This window comes from Hyaena hyaena, unplaced genomic scaffold (assembly GCF_003009895.1).
Source record: "Hyaena hyaena isolate Hyena2069 unplaced genomic scaffold, ASM300989v1 scaffold_385, whole genome shotgun sequence".
NCBI lineage: Eukaryota > Metazoa > Chordata > Mammalia > Carnivora > Hyaenidae > Hyaena > Hyaena hyaena.
The window spans coordinates 735,035-751,387 of record NW_024081022.1 but is presented as its reverse complement, the minus strand read 5'-3'; the positions used below and the strand labels follow the sequence as shown (position 1 = coordinate 751,387).

The window sequence follows — 16,353 nt, the reverse complement described above, 5'->3', positions numbered from 1 at the left end:
TCACTTGCATTTCCCTGAGGAATATTCTTGTGTGTTTGTGGGCCATCTGTAGATTATACTTGGTGAAACGTTAGCTCATTGTTCTTTTTTATTTTTATTTTATTTCTAGGAGAGAGAGAGAGAGAGAGAGACAGCGTGAGCAGGGGAGGGTCAGAGAGAGAGGGAGTCACAGACTTTGAAACAGGCTCCAGGCTCTGAGCTGGCAGTCAGCACAGAGCCCGACGCGGGGCCCGAACCCACGAACCGCGAGATCATGACCTGAGCGAAAGTCGGACGCTCAACCGACTAAGCCACCCAGGCGCCCCTAGTTCATCGTTCTCTTGTTTGCCTTTATTCCTTTTGCAATCAGTACACGTCTTGCAGGAGGTACTTTAAAATTATGCATCTGTCCTGTTTTTCCTCAAACTTGCCCACTAATTTTGGCATCCACTGGTGGATTGCCTGTACAGTTATTACCGTGTGTGTGTGTTTTAAGTTAGCTTATTTATTTTGAAAGAGAGAGAGAACCAGCAAGGGAGGGGCAGAGAGAGGGAGGATCAGAGGATCCAAAGCAGGCTCCGTGCGGACAGCAGAGGGCCTGTCGTGGGGCTCAGACTCACAGACCACGAGCTGGTGACCTGCGCCGACGTCCGGTGTTCAGCTGACGGCGCTGCCGAGGCCGCGTTCCTGTGTTCTTCTGACGGCGGTGCCTTATTTCCCTCCCTTCCTCCACGTTTATTCACTGGGATTTTCTGTAAAGAAGAGCTGCCCGGGGCGCCCGGGCGGCTCAGCCAGTGAAGCGGCCGACTCTCGACTTGGGCTCAGGCAGGTCATAATCTCACAGCTCATGAGGTCATGAGCTTGAGCCTTGTGTTGGGCTCATTGCTGATAGTGCAGAGCCTCGTCGGGATTCTCTGTCTGCCCCTCCCCTGCTCACACACGCTCTCACTCTCTTTCCCTCAAAGTAAATAAGTAAACTTTAAAGAAGACCTGTCCCTTCTCCATTATTTATTTATTTTTTCGAGTTTCCTGTGAGTACGGACTCAGAGGTGTCTTTTGTTGTTTGAGTTGCAGTGCGCTCCTGTCATTGTTTTGCTCACGTTGTTTTAGTATCAGCTACGGGGGGGCCTTGCGGGTTTACTTTTGTGGAGCATCGTTTTGCTGTCACATCAAGGAGCGGTGCCTAATCCTGGGGCGCCCGGCTGGCTCACTTGGGGGAGCTTGAGACTTTTGATCTCAAGAGGGTTGTGAGGTTGAGCCCTACATTGGGAGTAAAGCTTACTTTAAAAAAAAAAAAATAAAGATTTTAAAAAGAAAAGGAAGTCTGCCCAATCTGAGGTCACAAAGTTTCTTTTCTGCAAGTTGTGTGGTTTTACATGTGACATTTAGGTGTATGATCTACGTTGAGTTAATTTTTGTATTGTGTATGGGTTGTATTTGAGACTCTCTTGCATGTGGATATTCATTGATTTCAGCACTATTTTTGGAAAATATTTCTTTCTCCATTAAATTACTTTTGCACATGGGGCGCCTGGGTGGCTCAGTCGGTTAAGCATCTGACTTTGGCTCAGATTGTGATCTCGTGGTTTGTGAGTTCGAGTCCCGCATCAGGCTCTGTGCTGACAGCTCGGAGCCGGGAGCCTGCTTCGGATTCCATGTCTCCGCCTCTTTCTGCCCCTCCCCTACTTGCACTCTGTCTCTTTTTCTCTCTCAAAAATAAATAAAAAATTAAAAAAAAATTACCTTTGCACTTATGTGAAAAAGTCACTTGGCCATATTAGCATGGTCTTTTCTGGACTCTGTTACGTCCGACTGATCTGTGTGTCTAAACTTTCACCAACACCACACAGGCCTGCTCAGTATAACTTCATAGCAAATGTTGAAATCAGGTAGTTTGAGTCTTCACCTTTGTCCTTTTTGTTTTTATTTTTATTTTTTATTTATTTTTAATGTTTATTTTTGAGAGAGAGGGAGATTGAGAGAGAGAGAAAGCACAAGCCGGGGAGGGGCAGAGAGAGAGGGAGACACAGAATCTGAAGCAGGCTCCATGCTTGGAGCTGTCAGCACAGAGCCCGACGTGGGGCTCGAACTCATGGACCATGAAATTATGACCTGAGCCGGAGTCATACACCTAACCCACTGAGCCACCCAGGTGCCTCCTGCTTTTTTAAAACAAGGTTATTGAGCTATTCTAGGGCCTTTGTATTTCCATGTCAGTTTGAGAATTGGGTTGTCATTTTCTTCAAAAACATCTGCTGAAATACTGATGGTAATGAATCTGTGGATCAATTTGGGAAAGTTGCCATCTTAACAGTATTGAGGCTACTAATCCATGGACAAGGTACGTCTAGTAATTGAGGTCTTTAAAAATTTCTCTCAGCAGTATTTTGTAGTTTTGCCATATACGTTTTTCACCTATAATTTAGATGTATGAAACACATATTTTTTTATGCTAACGTCAGTTTTTCCTTTCAACTTTCAGTTTGTTGTCAATATATAGATAGAGTAGGCTTGGGTATATCAGTAAATCTTGTGACCTTGCTATAAATTCATTTATCAGCTGTATATACTTTATGTATATATATATATATATATGTTGTTTTGCTTTTAAAGAGTATTTGTTTTGAGAGCGAGAAGGGGAGAGAGACTCACAAGCAGGCTCCAAGCTCACAGTGCAGTGAGATCATGTCCTGAGCTGAAATCAAGAGTCAGACGCTTAACTGACTGAGCCACCCAGGCGCCCCTACTTTATAGATTCTTGAGCAGTTTTTTACAGAGGTAATTATGTCTTCTGAGAACAAGTTTTTTTTTGTTTTTTTTTTGCCTTCCTTTCCAGTTTGTATGTCTTTCCTTTCTTCCTTTCTCTTCCTTTCTCTTCCTTCCTCTTCTTCCCTTTATAGCTCCCTCCCTCTTCCTCTTCCTCTCCCTCTCCATTGGCCAGTCCCCCATGACCATGCCCTGGCTGGACCTTCGGCCCAGCCGTAAGGACAAGCGGTGACAGGGGTCCTCTTTCCTGTGTTCCTGGTCTCAGCAGATTGCGTTGCGTTTTTCACCGTGGACGTGCAGGTGGTTTGTGGCTGTGGTGTACGGGATCGAGGAGGTTCTCCACTGTTCCCAGTTGCTGAGAGTTTTTATGGTGAATTGATGTTGGACTTTGTGAAAACCTTTTTCTGCATCTATTGAGATTTTCTTATTTTGTTTTTGTTTTTGATCTGTTGATGTGGTGAATTATACGAATTCATTTTCAAATTTCAAAGCAATTTTCATTTTTGGGGTAAACCACACCTTTTGCTCATGATATATTAACCTTTTTATATATTGCTGGATTTGATTTGCTAATATTTTAAGGATTTTTGTGTCTTTGGTGTTCAGTTCTCTTGTACTGTCCTTGTATAGTTTGACATCAGGTCATGCTGAGTTGTTAAGTGTTCCCTTTTTGTATTTTTGGAAGAGTGTGTGAATTGGTGTTACTTCTTCCTGTTTTTCTTTATTTATTTTGAAAGAGAGAGTGAATATGATGAGCTGGTGAGGGGCAGAGAGAGAGAGAGAGAGAAATCTCAGGCAGACTCTGTGCTGCCAGTGCAGAGCCCACAGGGCTTGAACCCATGAACTGTGAGATAATGACCTGAGTCAAAGATGTTTAACCAACTGAGCCACCCAGGTGCCCGTACAGTTGGTATCTTTCAAGGCATTTGTCTGTTTCATCTACCTTGTCAAGTTTATTGCGCAAGTATTTTCATAATATTCCTTTGTTCTCTTTCTAGGATCTGTAGGGCCTGCAGCGATGTTGTTCTTTTATTCTGGATACTGGTGATTGGTGTCTCTGAATCACTCTGGCTGGGCAGTTTTCAGTAGTCAGCTCTTTAAAGGACAAGCTTTTGATTTCATTAATTTCTCTATTTTCCTGGTTTCTATTTTTTTTTTAATGTTTTTAATTTATTTCTGAGAGAGAGAGAGAGACAGCGTGAGCAGGGGAGGGTCAGAGAGAGAGAGGGAGACGCAGAATCTGAAGCAGGCTCCAGGCTCTGAGCTGGCGGTCAGCACAGAGCCTGACGCAGGGCTCGAACCCACGAACCTTGAGGTCATGACCTGAGCTGAAGTCGGACGCTTAACTGACTCAGCCACCCAGGTGCCCCTTCTGTTTTCTATTTCATTGATTTTTGCTATTGTCTGTTTTCTTTCTCCTTGCTTTGGGTTTAATTTGGTCTTTTTCTAGTTTCTTAAGGAAGCTTAGATCACCAATTTGAGTCTTTTCTTATTTTTTTTAACTGTTTTTTTTAATGTTTTTAATTTATTTCTGAGAGAGAGAGAGAGACAGCGTGAGCAGGGGAGGGTCAGAGAGAGAGAGGGAGACGCAGAATCTGAAGCAGGCTCCAGGCTCTGAGCTGGCAGTCAGCACAGAGCCCGACGCGGGGCTCGAACCCACGAACTGCGAGATCATGACCTAAGCGAAAGTCAGACGCTCAACCGACTAAGCCACCCAGGTGCCCCGAGACTTTTCTTATTTTTTAATAATAGTATTTATTATTAAATAAATACTACACATGATCTTAGCCAAAAGGCCAAGAAGTGATTATTATTATTAAATAAATAAAAAAAGTGTGTCCCTTTCCTGTTAAACACATGTGTTAGCTGGGCCCCACAAATTTTGATATGTTAAATTTCATTAACTTCAGTTGACAGTATTTTCTAATTTCCTTTGGGGTGTCTTGTTTGACCCACAGATTATTTAGAAGTGTGTAGTTTTATTTCTAAATATTTGGAGAATTTCTAGCTATCTCTCTGTTACTGATTTCTAATTTAATTCTCTTGAGTTCAGGTCATATTTTATATCATTTCATTTTTTTTCTGTTTTTTGAGGTTTATTTTATGGCCCAGAATGTAATCTCTTTTTTTTTTTTATTTTTTTAATGTTTTATTTATTTTTGAGGGGAGAGAGAGAGAGAGAATATGAATGGAGGAGGGACAGAGGGAGGGAGACAGAATCCAAAGCAGGCTCCAGGCTCTGAGCTGTCAGCACAGAGCCCAACGCAGGGCTTGAACTCTTGAACTGCGAAATCATGACCTGAGCCGAAGTCAGACGCTTAACCAACTTAGCCACCCGGGTGCCCCTCTTTTTTTTTTCTTTTTTTCCTGAGCCTATTTATTTATTTTAAGTGATCTCCACACCTAGTGTGGGGCTTAAACCCGAGATGGAGAGCTGCATGCTCCTCCAACAGAGCCAGCCAGGCGCCCCTAGAGTATAATCTCCGTGGCAGCTCTTCCGTATGCGTTTGCAAAGAGTATGTATTCTGATGTTTTGAGGCGCACTGTTGTGTCACTGTCAGTTAGGTCAAGTCGATGGATCGCGTTGCTCAGTTCTTCTCTTCCTACTTTTCTCCTGGGGGAGGGTCTGTCTGTCAGTCACTGTGAAGGAAATGTTCTCTCCGACTATAACCGTGGATTTGTCTGTATCTCCCTTTAGTTCTCTCAGTTTCAGCTCTGTATACTTTTTTTTTTTTTAATTTTTATTTATTTCTAGGAGAGAGAGACAGCGTGAGCAGGGAGGGTCAGAGAGAGAGGGAGACACAGACTCTGAAACAGGCTCCAGGCTCTGAGCTGGCAGTCAGCACAGAGCCCGACGCGGGGCTCGAACCCATGAACCGCGAGATCATGACCTAAGCGAAAGTCGGACGTTTAACCGACTAAGCCACCCAGGCACCCCTGTATACTTTATTTTTTAAAGGTTTTATGTATTGTTATTATTTTTAGTGTTTACTTACTTTTGAGAGAGAGAAAGAGCGAGTGGGGGAGGATAAAGAGAGCGAGACAGAGCATCCCAAGTAGGCTCTGTAGCTGTCAGCACAGAACCTGGCGGGGGCGTCAACTCACGAACCATGAGATCATGACCTGAGCTGAAACCCAGAGTCGGGTGGTTAACAGGCTGAGTCACCCAGGCCCCCGCAAGTAATCCTTACACCCAGCGGGGGCTCAAACTCATGACCCTGAGATCAAGAGATGTGAACTCCACTGACGGGCCCACCCAGGCGCCCCTGCTCTGCGTACTTAGAACTCTGTTTTTAGGTGCACATGCCTAATGACAATTGCGATTGGGTTTTGGGTGTTAGAGCAAACTGGCATTTCTGGGATGAACCTCTTTGGTCATGATGTATCAGACTTTCCATGTGCTGCCGGACCCATTTCCTGATGTATGGTTCAAGGTTTTGTGTCTTTATTGATGAGAGGTACTGGCTTTAATTTTCCTTCTTATAATGTCTTTTTCATGTGTTGGTGTCTGGTATACTGGCCTTAAAATGAATTGGGAAGTTTCCCATCATTCTCTACTCTCTGGAAGAGTTTATGTAAGGCTATTATTTATTTCTTAAATATTTTGTAAGAATTCGCCAGGAAGTTATCTAGGTTTAGAGTTCTCATTGTCAAAAGGATTTTAAATTATGGATTAGAATCTTTAGTAATTATAGGACTATTCAGATTTCCTGTTTCTGTCCATTTTGGTCAGTTGTGTTTTTCAGGAAATTTCTGTTTTCTCTAAACTGTCAAATTTGTTGATATAAAGTTGTTTATAAAATGCTCATTTTAGGATGTCTTTTTTTTAAAGTAATCTCCATACCCAATGGGGATTGAACTCCATACCCCCCAGATTAAGAGTTGCATGCTCCACCAACTGAGCCAGCCAAGTGCCCCTAGTTTGGGATATTTTTAAGTTTTTTTTTAAGTTTGTTTATTTTGAGAGAGAGAGTGAGAGTGTCGGGGAGGGGCCGAGGGAGAGAGAAGGAATCCCAAGCAGGTTCTGCACTGTTAGCACAGAGACCCACCTGGAGCTAGAACTCATGAACCATGAGATCAAGACCTGAGCCAAAGTTGAGCGCGTAATGGACTGAGCCACCCAGGCGCCCCTGTCCTCTTTATATCTGATTGGAAACTTTTGTTGATAAGCCTGATTTTTTTGTTGGTAAGTTTGGCTTGAGGTTTATCAATTTTATTAATCCTTTTAAAGAACCAACTTCTGACTTTCTTGCTTTTTTAAAATTCTATTTATGTTTTCTGTTTTATTGATTTTTGTTCTTCATTATTTCCTTCCTAAAATTTACCTTATATTTGATTTGTTCTTTTCTAGCCTCTTGTAAGATTTTCAATTGTTTTCTAATATATACATGCACAGTTGTAACTTTCCCTCTAAGCATTGTTTTCGCTGCGTTCTGCAAGCTATGATGTATCATATTTTTGCTTTAGTTCATCTACAAATATTTCTAATTTCCTTTATGATATTTTCTTTGACTTATGGATGATTTAGAGATACACTGCATAGTTTCCAAATATTTGAGGATCTTTCCAGTTAAATTGATTTATTTCTTGCTTAATTCCACTGTGGTCAAAGAGTCTGATTCCTGACCTTTGAAAATTGTTGAGACTTGGTGAGCATATGGTCTGTTTTATGTGCCCCCCAAAATAATGTATTTTGGGGGTGTCATTTAGACACTTGTCATTTAGATCAAGTATTGTGTTCTATGTAAGGTCAGGTTTATTAATGATATTGTTTGGATCTCTCATGTCCTTACGGATTTCTTTGTCTGCTGTTAAATTAGTTACTGAATGACATTTGTCAAAATCTCCAAATATGACTGTGGCTTTATCCTTTTTTTCCCGGTCAACTTTTATTTTATATATTTAAGCTCTATTATCAGATGCATAATAGAATTTAGAATTGTTTTGTCTTCCTGTTGAATTAATTTAATTAGTATGAAATGTTCCTTTTTTATCTTTATATTCTTGCCTTAAAGTTTACTTTGTATGTGATATTTGTGTATGCATGGTATAGTGTTTGTTCTTTTGCTTTCAACCTTTTTTGTGTCTTTATATTTAAAATATTTGTATGTGTAGCCTAGCCTTTTTTTAAAAACACTTAGTCTGAACATCTTTTCTTTTTAATTAGATCATATGTTTTGTTTCTATTTAATGTAATTTGAATTTATATTTAATGTAATATTATATTTAGTGTTATATTTAAGTTGAGTTTATATTTAACGTAAGTTGAATTTTCTGTTTTCCTATTTCTTTGTTTTTTTGTTTCTCCTTTCCTTCTTTTCATTAATCAAATATGTTTATTTTTCTTCTTTATTAGTTCTTTAGTTTTTATTCTTTTTTCTTTTACGTGTTACTTTATAGATTAACAATATGCATCTTTGTTTTTATTTAAAATTTTTTTTTAATGTTTATTTTTGAGAGAGACAGAGAGAGAGACAGAGCATGAGCAGGGAAGGGGAAGAGAGAGAGGGAGACACAGAATCCAAAGCAGGCTCTAGGCTCTGAGCTGTTAGCACAGAACCTGATGTGGGGCTCGAACTCGTGAACTCACGAAGTGCAAGATCATGACCTGAGCTGAAGTTGGATGCTTAACCAACGAGCCACCCAGGCACCTCCTGTTTTTATTTTTATTTATTTATTTATTTATTTATTTATTTATTTATTTCTAGGAGAGAGAGAGAGAGAGACAGTGTGAGCAGGGGAGGGTCAGAGAGAGAGGGAGTCACAGACTGAAACAGGCTCCAGGCTCTGAGCTGGCAGTCATCACAGAGCCCGACGCGGGGCTCGAACCCACGAACCGCGAGATCATGACCTAAGCGAAAGTTGTACGCTTAACCGACTAAGCCACCCAGGTGCCCCCTCCTGTTTTTATTTTTAAAGCAGTCCAAGATTTGATGTGTTGTTGTTTATTTTTTTAAACTTAAAAAAGTTTTTTTTTTAAGTTTATTTATTTTGAGAGAGACAGTGCAGGTGGGGAGGGACAGAGAGAAAGGGCAGAGAGAGAATCCCAAGCAGGCTCTGCATTGTCAGGACAGAGGGCGATGTGAGGCTCAAATTCTCAAATTTACAGACTGTGAGATGATGACCTGAGCTGGACACTTAACCAACTGAGCCACTCATGTGCCCCAAAACTTTTTTTTTTTAAGTGAGCTCTGTGCCCATTTTGGGGCTTGAACTCATGACCCTGAGATCAAGAGTCATATCCTCTACCAACGAGCCAGGCGAGTACCCCAACAATATGCATCTTTGAAATTATTACATTCTACCTGAAATGTGTGCTTCGAAAACAATACAGGAATTTCATAGCCATTTCACTCCAAATATCTATTCCTGCCTTTTGTGCTACTTATATTTTACTTCTTCATAAGTTTTAAACCTTTGAGATGTTATTGTTACTATGTTAGCCAGTCAGTATTCATTTATATTTATCATATAGCTAATCTTTTTAGTGCTTTGATTTATCTTAAAATTCTTCGCTTTGCCTTTATCTGGGATCCTTTTTATATATATTTCTAATGTTTATTCATTTTTGAGGAGGGAGGGGCAGAAAGAGAGAAGGAGACACAGAATTCAAAGCAGGCTTCAGGCTCTGAGCTGTCAGCACAGATCCTGATGTGGGGCTCGAACTCACGAACTGTGAGATCATGACCTGAGCTGAAGTTGGATGATTAACCTACTGAGCCACCCAGACACCCCTGTACTGTATTTATTGCAAAAAAAAAAAAAAAAAAAAATCCACATATAAGTGGACGTGCATAGTTCAAACCTGTGTTGTCTGAGGGTAAATTGTAGTTTTACATAGTTTTACCATTGTTTTTGGTGGGAACTCTCCTCTGTTAAAAAAAAAAAAACATTGTTGTGGCCAGAATCAGAGGTCCTGGGTGTGTGTGTGACAAGGCTGTTTAGCACCTGTTTTCATACATCAGGGCAACTTGGGTGATACTACAGAACCCACCTATATTTTTACTGACTTCATCCACTTAAGTGCATTTTACTTTCAATTTATTGGTTACATCATTGGATCCATTTTTCAGGGAATGTCTTGTTTTTAGCCATCCTCTATCCTTCTCATGGAAGGAAAAATTAGATTTTCTTATTTATCTTTTCTAGTCTGGCACCTTTTTTAAAATTTTAAATTTCAATTCCTTAGAATTTGTAGAGTCCGTCAATGGTATCCCAGTATTTTAGAAGATAAAGGATTACTTCTAAAACAGAATAGCAAATAATTGAATTATCTGTTCTTCTTTGGATTGTGTAGTGTATTGGGATTTGAATGTGTTAGATTTTCCTCACAAATATATTCCATAATAAAAATTCAACATTAAAATCAGAAATCAGAGGAGAAATATGTGTGATGTAATTTAGACACTGAGATGGTTTAACCCCACTTTGATTCCATGTTTATAAGATAGCTATTCTAAATGTAATTATGCTAACTCTGATGATTTTTCCATTTAAAAAAATTTAAATTTTTTAATTTAATTTTAATTTATTTAAATTTTATGATGGGGCCCCTTGGTGGCTCAGTTGGTTAAGCGTCCAACTTCGGTTCAGGTCATGATCCCACAGTTCGTGAGTTTGAACTCCACATTGGGCTCTCTCCTGTCAGCGTGGAGCCTGCTTAGGATCCTTTCCACCCCGCCCCCAACCCTCTCTTATTCATGAGTTTGCTCGCTCTCTTTCTCAAAAATAAATTGGGACGCCTGGGTGGCTCAGTCAGTTAAGCATCCAACTTCGGCTCAGGTCCTGATCTCACGGTTCGTGGGTTTGAGCCCCACGTCGGGCTCTGCTAACAGCTTGGAGCCTGGAGCCTATTTCAGATTCTGTGTCTCTCTCTCTGATCCTCCCCTGCTCACGCTGTCTCTCTCTTTCTCTCTCTCTCTCTGTCTCAGAAATAAATAAAAAAAATAAAAAAAATAAATAAACAGTGTAGAAAGCAAATTTCATGATGAACTTTCATCACAGTTCATTTTCATTATTATTTTTATTTTTCTTCATTTAAGTTATTTTTATATTTTTAATTTTATTTCTGGTGGGGCTAAATGTTTTTCAGTGTATATCCTAAAGCAGTGCTACTCAAATGTGGTCTTAGAACCTGTGTCAGCTTGAGAACTAGTTTGAACAAAGTAATTTATGGAAGCTGAGAGTGAAAGTTTAGAAATTTCATAATATTTGACATGATGGCTACATTCTTTTTTTAAAGTTTATTTATTTTGAGGGGGGAGGGGCGGAGAGAGAGAATCTCAAGCAGGCTCTGCTCTGTCAGTGCAGAGTCCGATGTGGGGCTCAAAGTCATGAACCTCAAGGTCATGAACTGAAATCAAGAGTCGGACACTTAATTGATTGAGCCATCCAGGCTGTGAGAAGCTCTGTTTTAAAGGATAGTTGGTTCCTCATCACCTAACTACATACGGTTTTATAAAATTTATCTGTTTCCATTGTATGTTTCCTTTCTTGGCCTTCATTTCTGGGAATTCTGATTACATTTTGTACATCTAAATTTTAGAAAGATTTTATTTTTTTGGTGAGGCCTGTTGACAAACTTTGTTGTTTGTGTTGTATTAATAGTTTGAACTTGTGTCCTCTCTTTGGACACAGTGTTTTTGGTCAGTGTTGCAGTTGGCAGTGTGGCTAGTGACACGTAGGATGTGAGTGGAAGCTGAGCCAGAGCCCCTCAGGGTCAGAAATCGTTCTGTGGCTGCCAGGTGCCTGCTGCAGTGCCGCTCGGGGAGGGCGAGGAGGCAGGGCCAGATGGCAGAAGCCAAGACCCAGCCAGGTCGGTCTGCATGGAGGGGGTGCGAGCGGGAGGGGGGCACAGAGCGGGGATCCAGGAGACGGGACGAGAGAGGCGTGTGGGGGTCCACAGAGAACCGGTGGGGTGAAAGGGACACTTGGGGGGAAGATGTGTGTACAGAGGCCTTTGCGGAGCTGTGTCGTGCGCCGTGTGCTATCATTCCCCTTTTGTGGCTATTTCTCGAACAGGCATCAGGAAAGAGCTTGATCAACCCTTAAGAGACTTCACAGGGTTCCACATTTCCTTTGCGGGTGCCGTCTTGAAGCCATGCATTAGGTGTCGGTGACATTACTATAAGACACGCACGTGTGAATTCTACCTTTTTTTTCCCCCACTTAAAAATCATCAGAAAAATTTCTATTTCACTGAAAGCTCTTTAAAAAAATTTTTTTTAATGTTTTATTTATTTCTGAGAGGGAGAGAGAGACCGCGTGAGCAGGGGAGGGTCAGAGAGAGAGGGAGACACAGAATCTGAAACCGGCTCCAGGTTCTGAGCTGTCAGTACAGAGCCCGATGTGGGGCTCGAACCCAGAAACTGTCAGATCGTGACCTGAGCTGAAGTCGGATGCTTAACCAACTGAGCCACCCAGGTGCCCTGAAAGCTCTTTTTTTTAAAGATTTTTTAAAATGGTTATTTTTGGGGCACCTGGGTGGCTCAGTAGGTTAAGTGTCCAACTCCGGCTCATGACTCATGAGTTTGAGTCACATGTTAGGCTCTGTGCTGTCAGTGCAGAGCCTGCTTGGGATTCTCTGTCTCCCTCTTTCTCCTCCTCCCCCACATGTGCATGCACGTGCTCTCTCTTTCTCTAAAATAAACATTTAAAAAATAAATTTTTACTTGTGACTCTCCCCCACAATTGCTTAAAAAAGACAGTTTTTAATGGTTTAGTCACAGTCCAGTGTATGGAGGTACCGCTGTCTCTGTAACACTGGGTGTTTAGTTTTTCCCATCTTTTTGCTAAAATGATTGTTGGGACACGTGGGTGGCTCAGTTGGTTGGGTGTCTCTTGATTTTGCCTTGGGTCATGATTTTGAAGTTTCTCGTTCTAGCCTTATCTGGCTCTGCGCTGGCAGCATGAAGCCTGCTTGGGATTCTCTCTCTCCGTCTCCCTCTCCGCCCCTTCCCTGTGTGTGCACTCTGTCTCTCACTTTCAAAATAAATAAATGAACTTTATACCGTCAAAATGAACAACGTGATGATTAGTCTGTGCAGATCTGTTGTTTCCTTAAGAATAAGAATTACTGGATTGGGAGTCATACACATTTATCAGATGCTTGGTGTGTGTCCACAAGTGCAGAACAGTTGTTTGAAGTCACTGATAATTTTTCGCTGTGTAAATATTGCCAGGGTATGGCTTGAAGGTCACAAAATCTTAAAACAGAGAAGGTCGTCTTCATGTTAATCCTCTAATCTGTGTTCTCAGAGGGCAGCAGGGCGAGAGCATTGGACAGACGAGAACCTCAGTTTGGTATTTTGTGATCATCTATTTCAAGACTTAACAGATTCTAATAATCAAGAAGATTTTCCCATTTGGTTGTACATATGCTCCCTTGTAGAATGGAGAGAACTGTGAGGCCTCCCCCTCTTGTCCAGCTTAGAGTGAATTTTTTATTGTTTGCCCCTTGTTTTTTTCCTAGATGGAGTATAATAATGATAAATTACACCATATAACATTCCAGTGGTTATAAAGCACTCTGATATATGTTCACTTAATCTGGGTGGTACCCCTGAGAGGCAGGTATCTACATTTGCAAAGGAAAGAAAACGAGACTGGCCGAGGTCGCCCAGAATTGGGCACAGGGCCGCGGTGCCTGGCGTACGATCTGGGCGGTGCAGAGCAGTAGGGAAGACTGGGCTCCAGGGCTCGAGAACGTGGCTTCAGAGCATGGCTCTGTCATTACTAGCTCTTGGCAAAGTTTCTTACTCTGTCTCAGTCTCTTTGTCTGCACAACGGGAGAGGTAATAGTTCTTGGCTCCCAGGGTTGTTAGGAGGACTAAATAAAGACACAGTGTGTGGCAGGACGCACGACAGATGGTGAGCGGATGCCAGTGTTACGTACTCCGTCGCTGTTGCCGTACCGGAGGCGTCTTTGATTTCCCAGCCCCGCGAGCTGGAGGCTTGCTTTTCATTTATGATTGGCTTTTCCGGTTAAGTTCTGGAGCGGTTGTTCTGGGGATTCTGATGCTGTTCTTGGTTTATTTGCAGAAGAGCAAGACAGTGAAGAAAGCGAGAAAAGGCGAAAAAGGAAAAAGGGGACCAAGAGGAAACGAGATGGAAGGGGTCAGGAAGAAGGCACCTGGGCTTGCGACCTGAAGCTGGACGACGTGCTGGACCGCACGCTGGAGGACGGCGCCAAGCAGCACAACCTGACCGCCGTCAACGTGCGCAACATCCTGCATGTGAGTGGGGGCGCTCGGAGGCGCTCGGCAGCTCTCGGGGCCGGTGTGGGTTGTTGGTGCTGGGAGGTGCCCGTGCCAGCACCCCTTTCCCTCCACCGTGCTTTCTCGTTGCACGCGGCACACGCCGGGACTCTGCACACACGTGAAGAAAGAACTTAACTGGGAAGCTAAATTGTTCCTCTGCTTCCTCCACTGACTGGCTGGTTTGTCCTCCTGTTGAGCAGATTCGGAGATGATAATGTTCCCAGCGGACCATTGGTGGGCTGCCAGGTCTGAGAAGAGGCCAGGTTAACAATCGACGCTGCACATTTACCGATACGGTTCTTTGATACGTATCAACACAGCCGTTTACAAAACCTTTGTTGCTCATTACTGTTTCTCTGAAGCATATAGCCCGTTACCTCGGAATCTCATTCCTGCTCCTGGGAGCTGCCAATGGGGTCTGTCCACTTGCTGCTGTATTACAGATTGAGCTGTGTGCTTCTGCCCAGAGCTGGCTTTACCGTAGTCTGAAGCCATTTCACTTTCTAGCTCTTGTCTGTCCACTCCATGGGGAACATGGAGTGGACATGTATCCACTCTAGCAGGGTTATGGAGGACTGAGTATTGTCTACATTATGCATCTTTGTTGCATAAAGTGAAATTTCATCTTTCTCCAGGAAGTAATCACAAATGAGCATGTGGTAGCTATGATGAAAGCGGCCATCAGTGAGACAGAAGATATGCCCATGTTTGTGAGTAGTCGATTGTTACCCTTCAATGTCAGGGAACAGAGCTACGTAACGGGGCTGCACGCAGGATGTTACTTGGGAGTGTGTAAATAGCTTGATGGTTGGGGGCAGAGGTAGCGTCTCAAAACCTCAGGTACACATGATGGTTTTTATTGACTGTTTTCTTTTCATTTTCCCTGCCTCAGGAGCCCAAAATGACACGCTCTAAACTGAAGGAAGTGGTGGAAAAAGGAGTGGTGGGTGTTCTGTGTTTTTTCTTCATTTAGTTTGGTAAATAAAATCTAAGTACAGATTATTTGCAGGGGAAAAAATATAGGAAGGAGATATTATGGCCTGGGTTTGCGTCCTGAAATACCTGTGAAAGATGAGCAGAGACAATGCACAGAATCATTATCGTTCATCTCAGTTGGTGTAGATGTCTTGCTTTTTAGCCGGTACTGGGTAGCTAACCATTTAGGACGGTTGAAAGCACCGAGCAGGGTCAGTTATCCTATTTGTGTCATATATGGCGAAGCGTTTAGAGTAGTATTTTTTAAAGTATGTTCCAGGGAGGACTTGCATCAAGGTGGCCCTGGTGTGGGGTCCCTCAGGACTACTCACGGGAAGTGCGTGTTCTTTGGCTCGCCTCAGACCCGGAGCAGGGAGCTGGAAGTAAGGCCTGGGAATATGCATTGTTGGAACCAGCAGCTAGCTGTTTTGCACACGGAGAGATGAGAGCCACTTGAAGACTTCTGGAGTATTCTGGTGCAGATGCTGGGACCCCTTTAAATCCTGCTCAGCAAGCACATGTCCAGTTTGTGCCTGGCGTCTGTGATAGGCAAGCGGTACTCCCAAGGCGGCCACTTTCTCTCCGGTCGTAGGGAAGGTTGGCCTTGTGGACCTGTGGTGTGTTGGAGTTACTGTCTTTTTCCGGTTCTGTTCTTTGCAGCTGAATAGAAGAAATAAGTCCACATGACCTTTCCTCTAGTAGAAGAAAACTAGTACGTCTTTTTGTAATATTCTTTTCTTGATAAATGTCTCCCAGTTTTTTATTGGTCTTCGTGTGAGGAGGCTTTGGGTATATACACGAATCTGATCCTTCTGCATGTGCCTACTTTGTCCATGTCCTTTTAAAAGTGTGCCTCAAGTGGAGTGTCCTGCTGCAGACGTTAACTAATATGGAGTAAAGTTAGGTTATCCCCTCCAGGTTCCACGGGCCATATTGCTCTTAATGCAGCCAGGGATTGCATTGGCTTGTTTTTGACAGCCATTGTATTGTTTTGTGTAATCAGCTAACCCCAGTTGTCTTTAGTGAAATTTCATCTTTCTCTGGGAAGTAATCACAAATGAGCATGTGGTAGCTATGATGAAAGCAGCTGTCAGTGAGGCGGGAGTTCTGTGAAGTCGGCCTGACGTACAGAGTATAATTGAAATTAATTCCGTATTTGATTTGGAAACAGATCCAAAGTGGGCTCTGGGTTGTATTTACTAACCGTGAATAAGAACAGAGAAGTCAGACAGCCCAAGACACTAGTGTATGTGGGAGAGCAGGGATTGAAGTCCAAGTCTCCTGCTTCTTAATGCTCGGCAGGCGGACTCGAGCACACCTGGCGAGTCTGCCTTGCCCCGCCTCTCGGATGGATTTGGCAGTAGGGAACCGGATT

At 42.6% G+C, this 16,353-nt stretch overlaps 1 protein-coding gene and 1 pseudogene across 2 annotated transcripts in view; one reads left to right on the top strand and one right to left on the bottom strand.

Moving 5' to 3' along the window:
- The window catches only part of GON4L (gon-4 like), a 69,820-nt gene that overhangs the window by 11,595 nt on the left and 41,872 nt on the right, over positions 1-16,353 (top strand). For both annotated transcript variants that reach the window (XM_039251325.1, XM_039251324.1), the window contains exons 5-7: positions 13,786-13,979; positions 14,639-14,713; positions 14,896-14,946. In XM_039251325.1, the coding sequence (XP_039107256.1) occupies positions 13,786-13,979; positions 14,639-14,713; positions 14,896-14,946 (320 nt within the window). The remainder of the gene's footprint in view (positions 1-13,785; positions 13,980-14,638; positions 14,714-14,895; positions 14,947-16,353) is intronic.
- Positions 4,414-4,553, bottom strand: LOC120244747 (annotated as a pseudogene).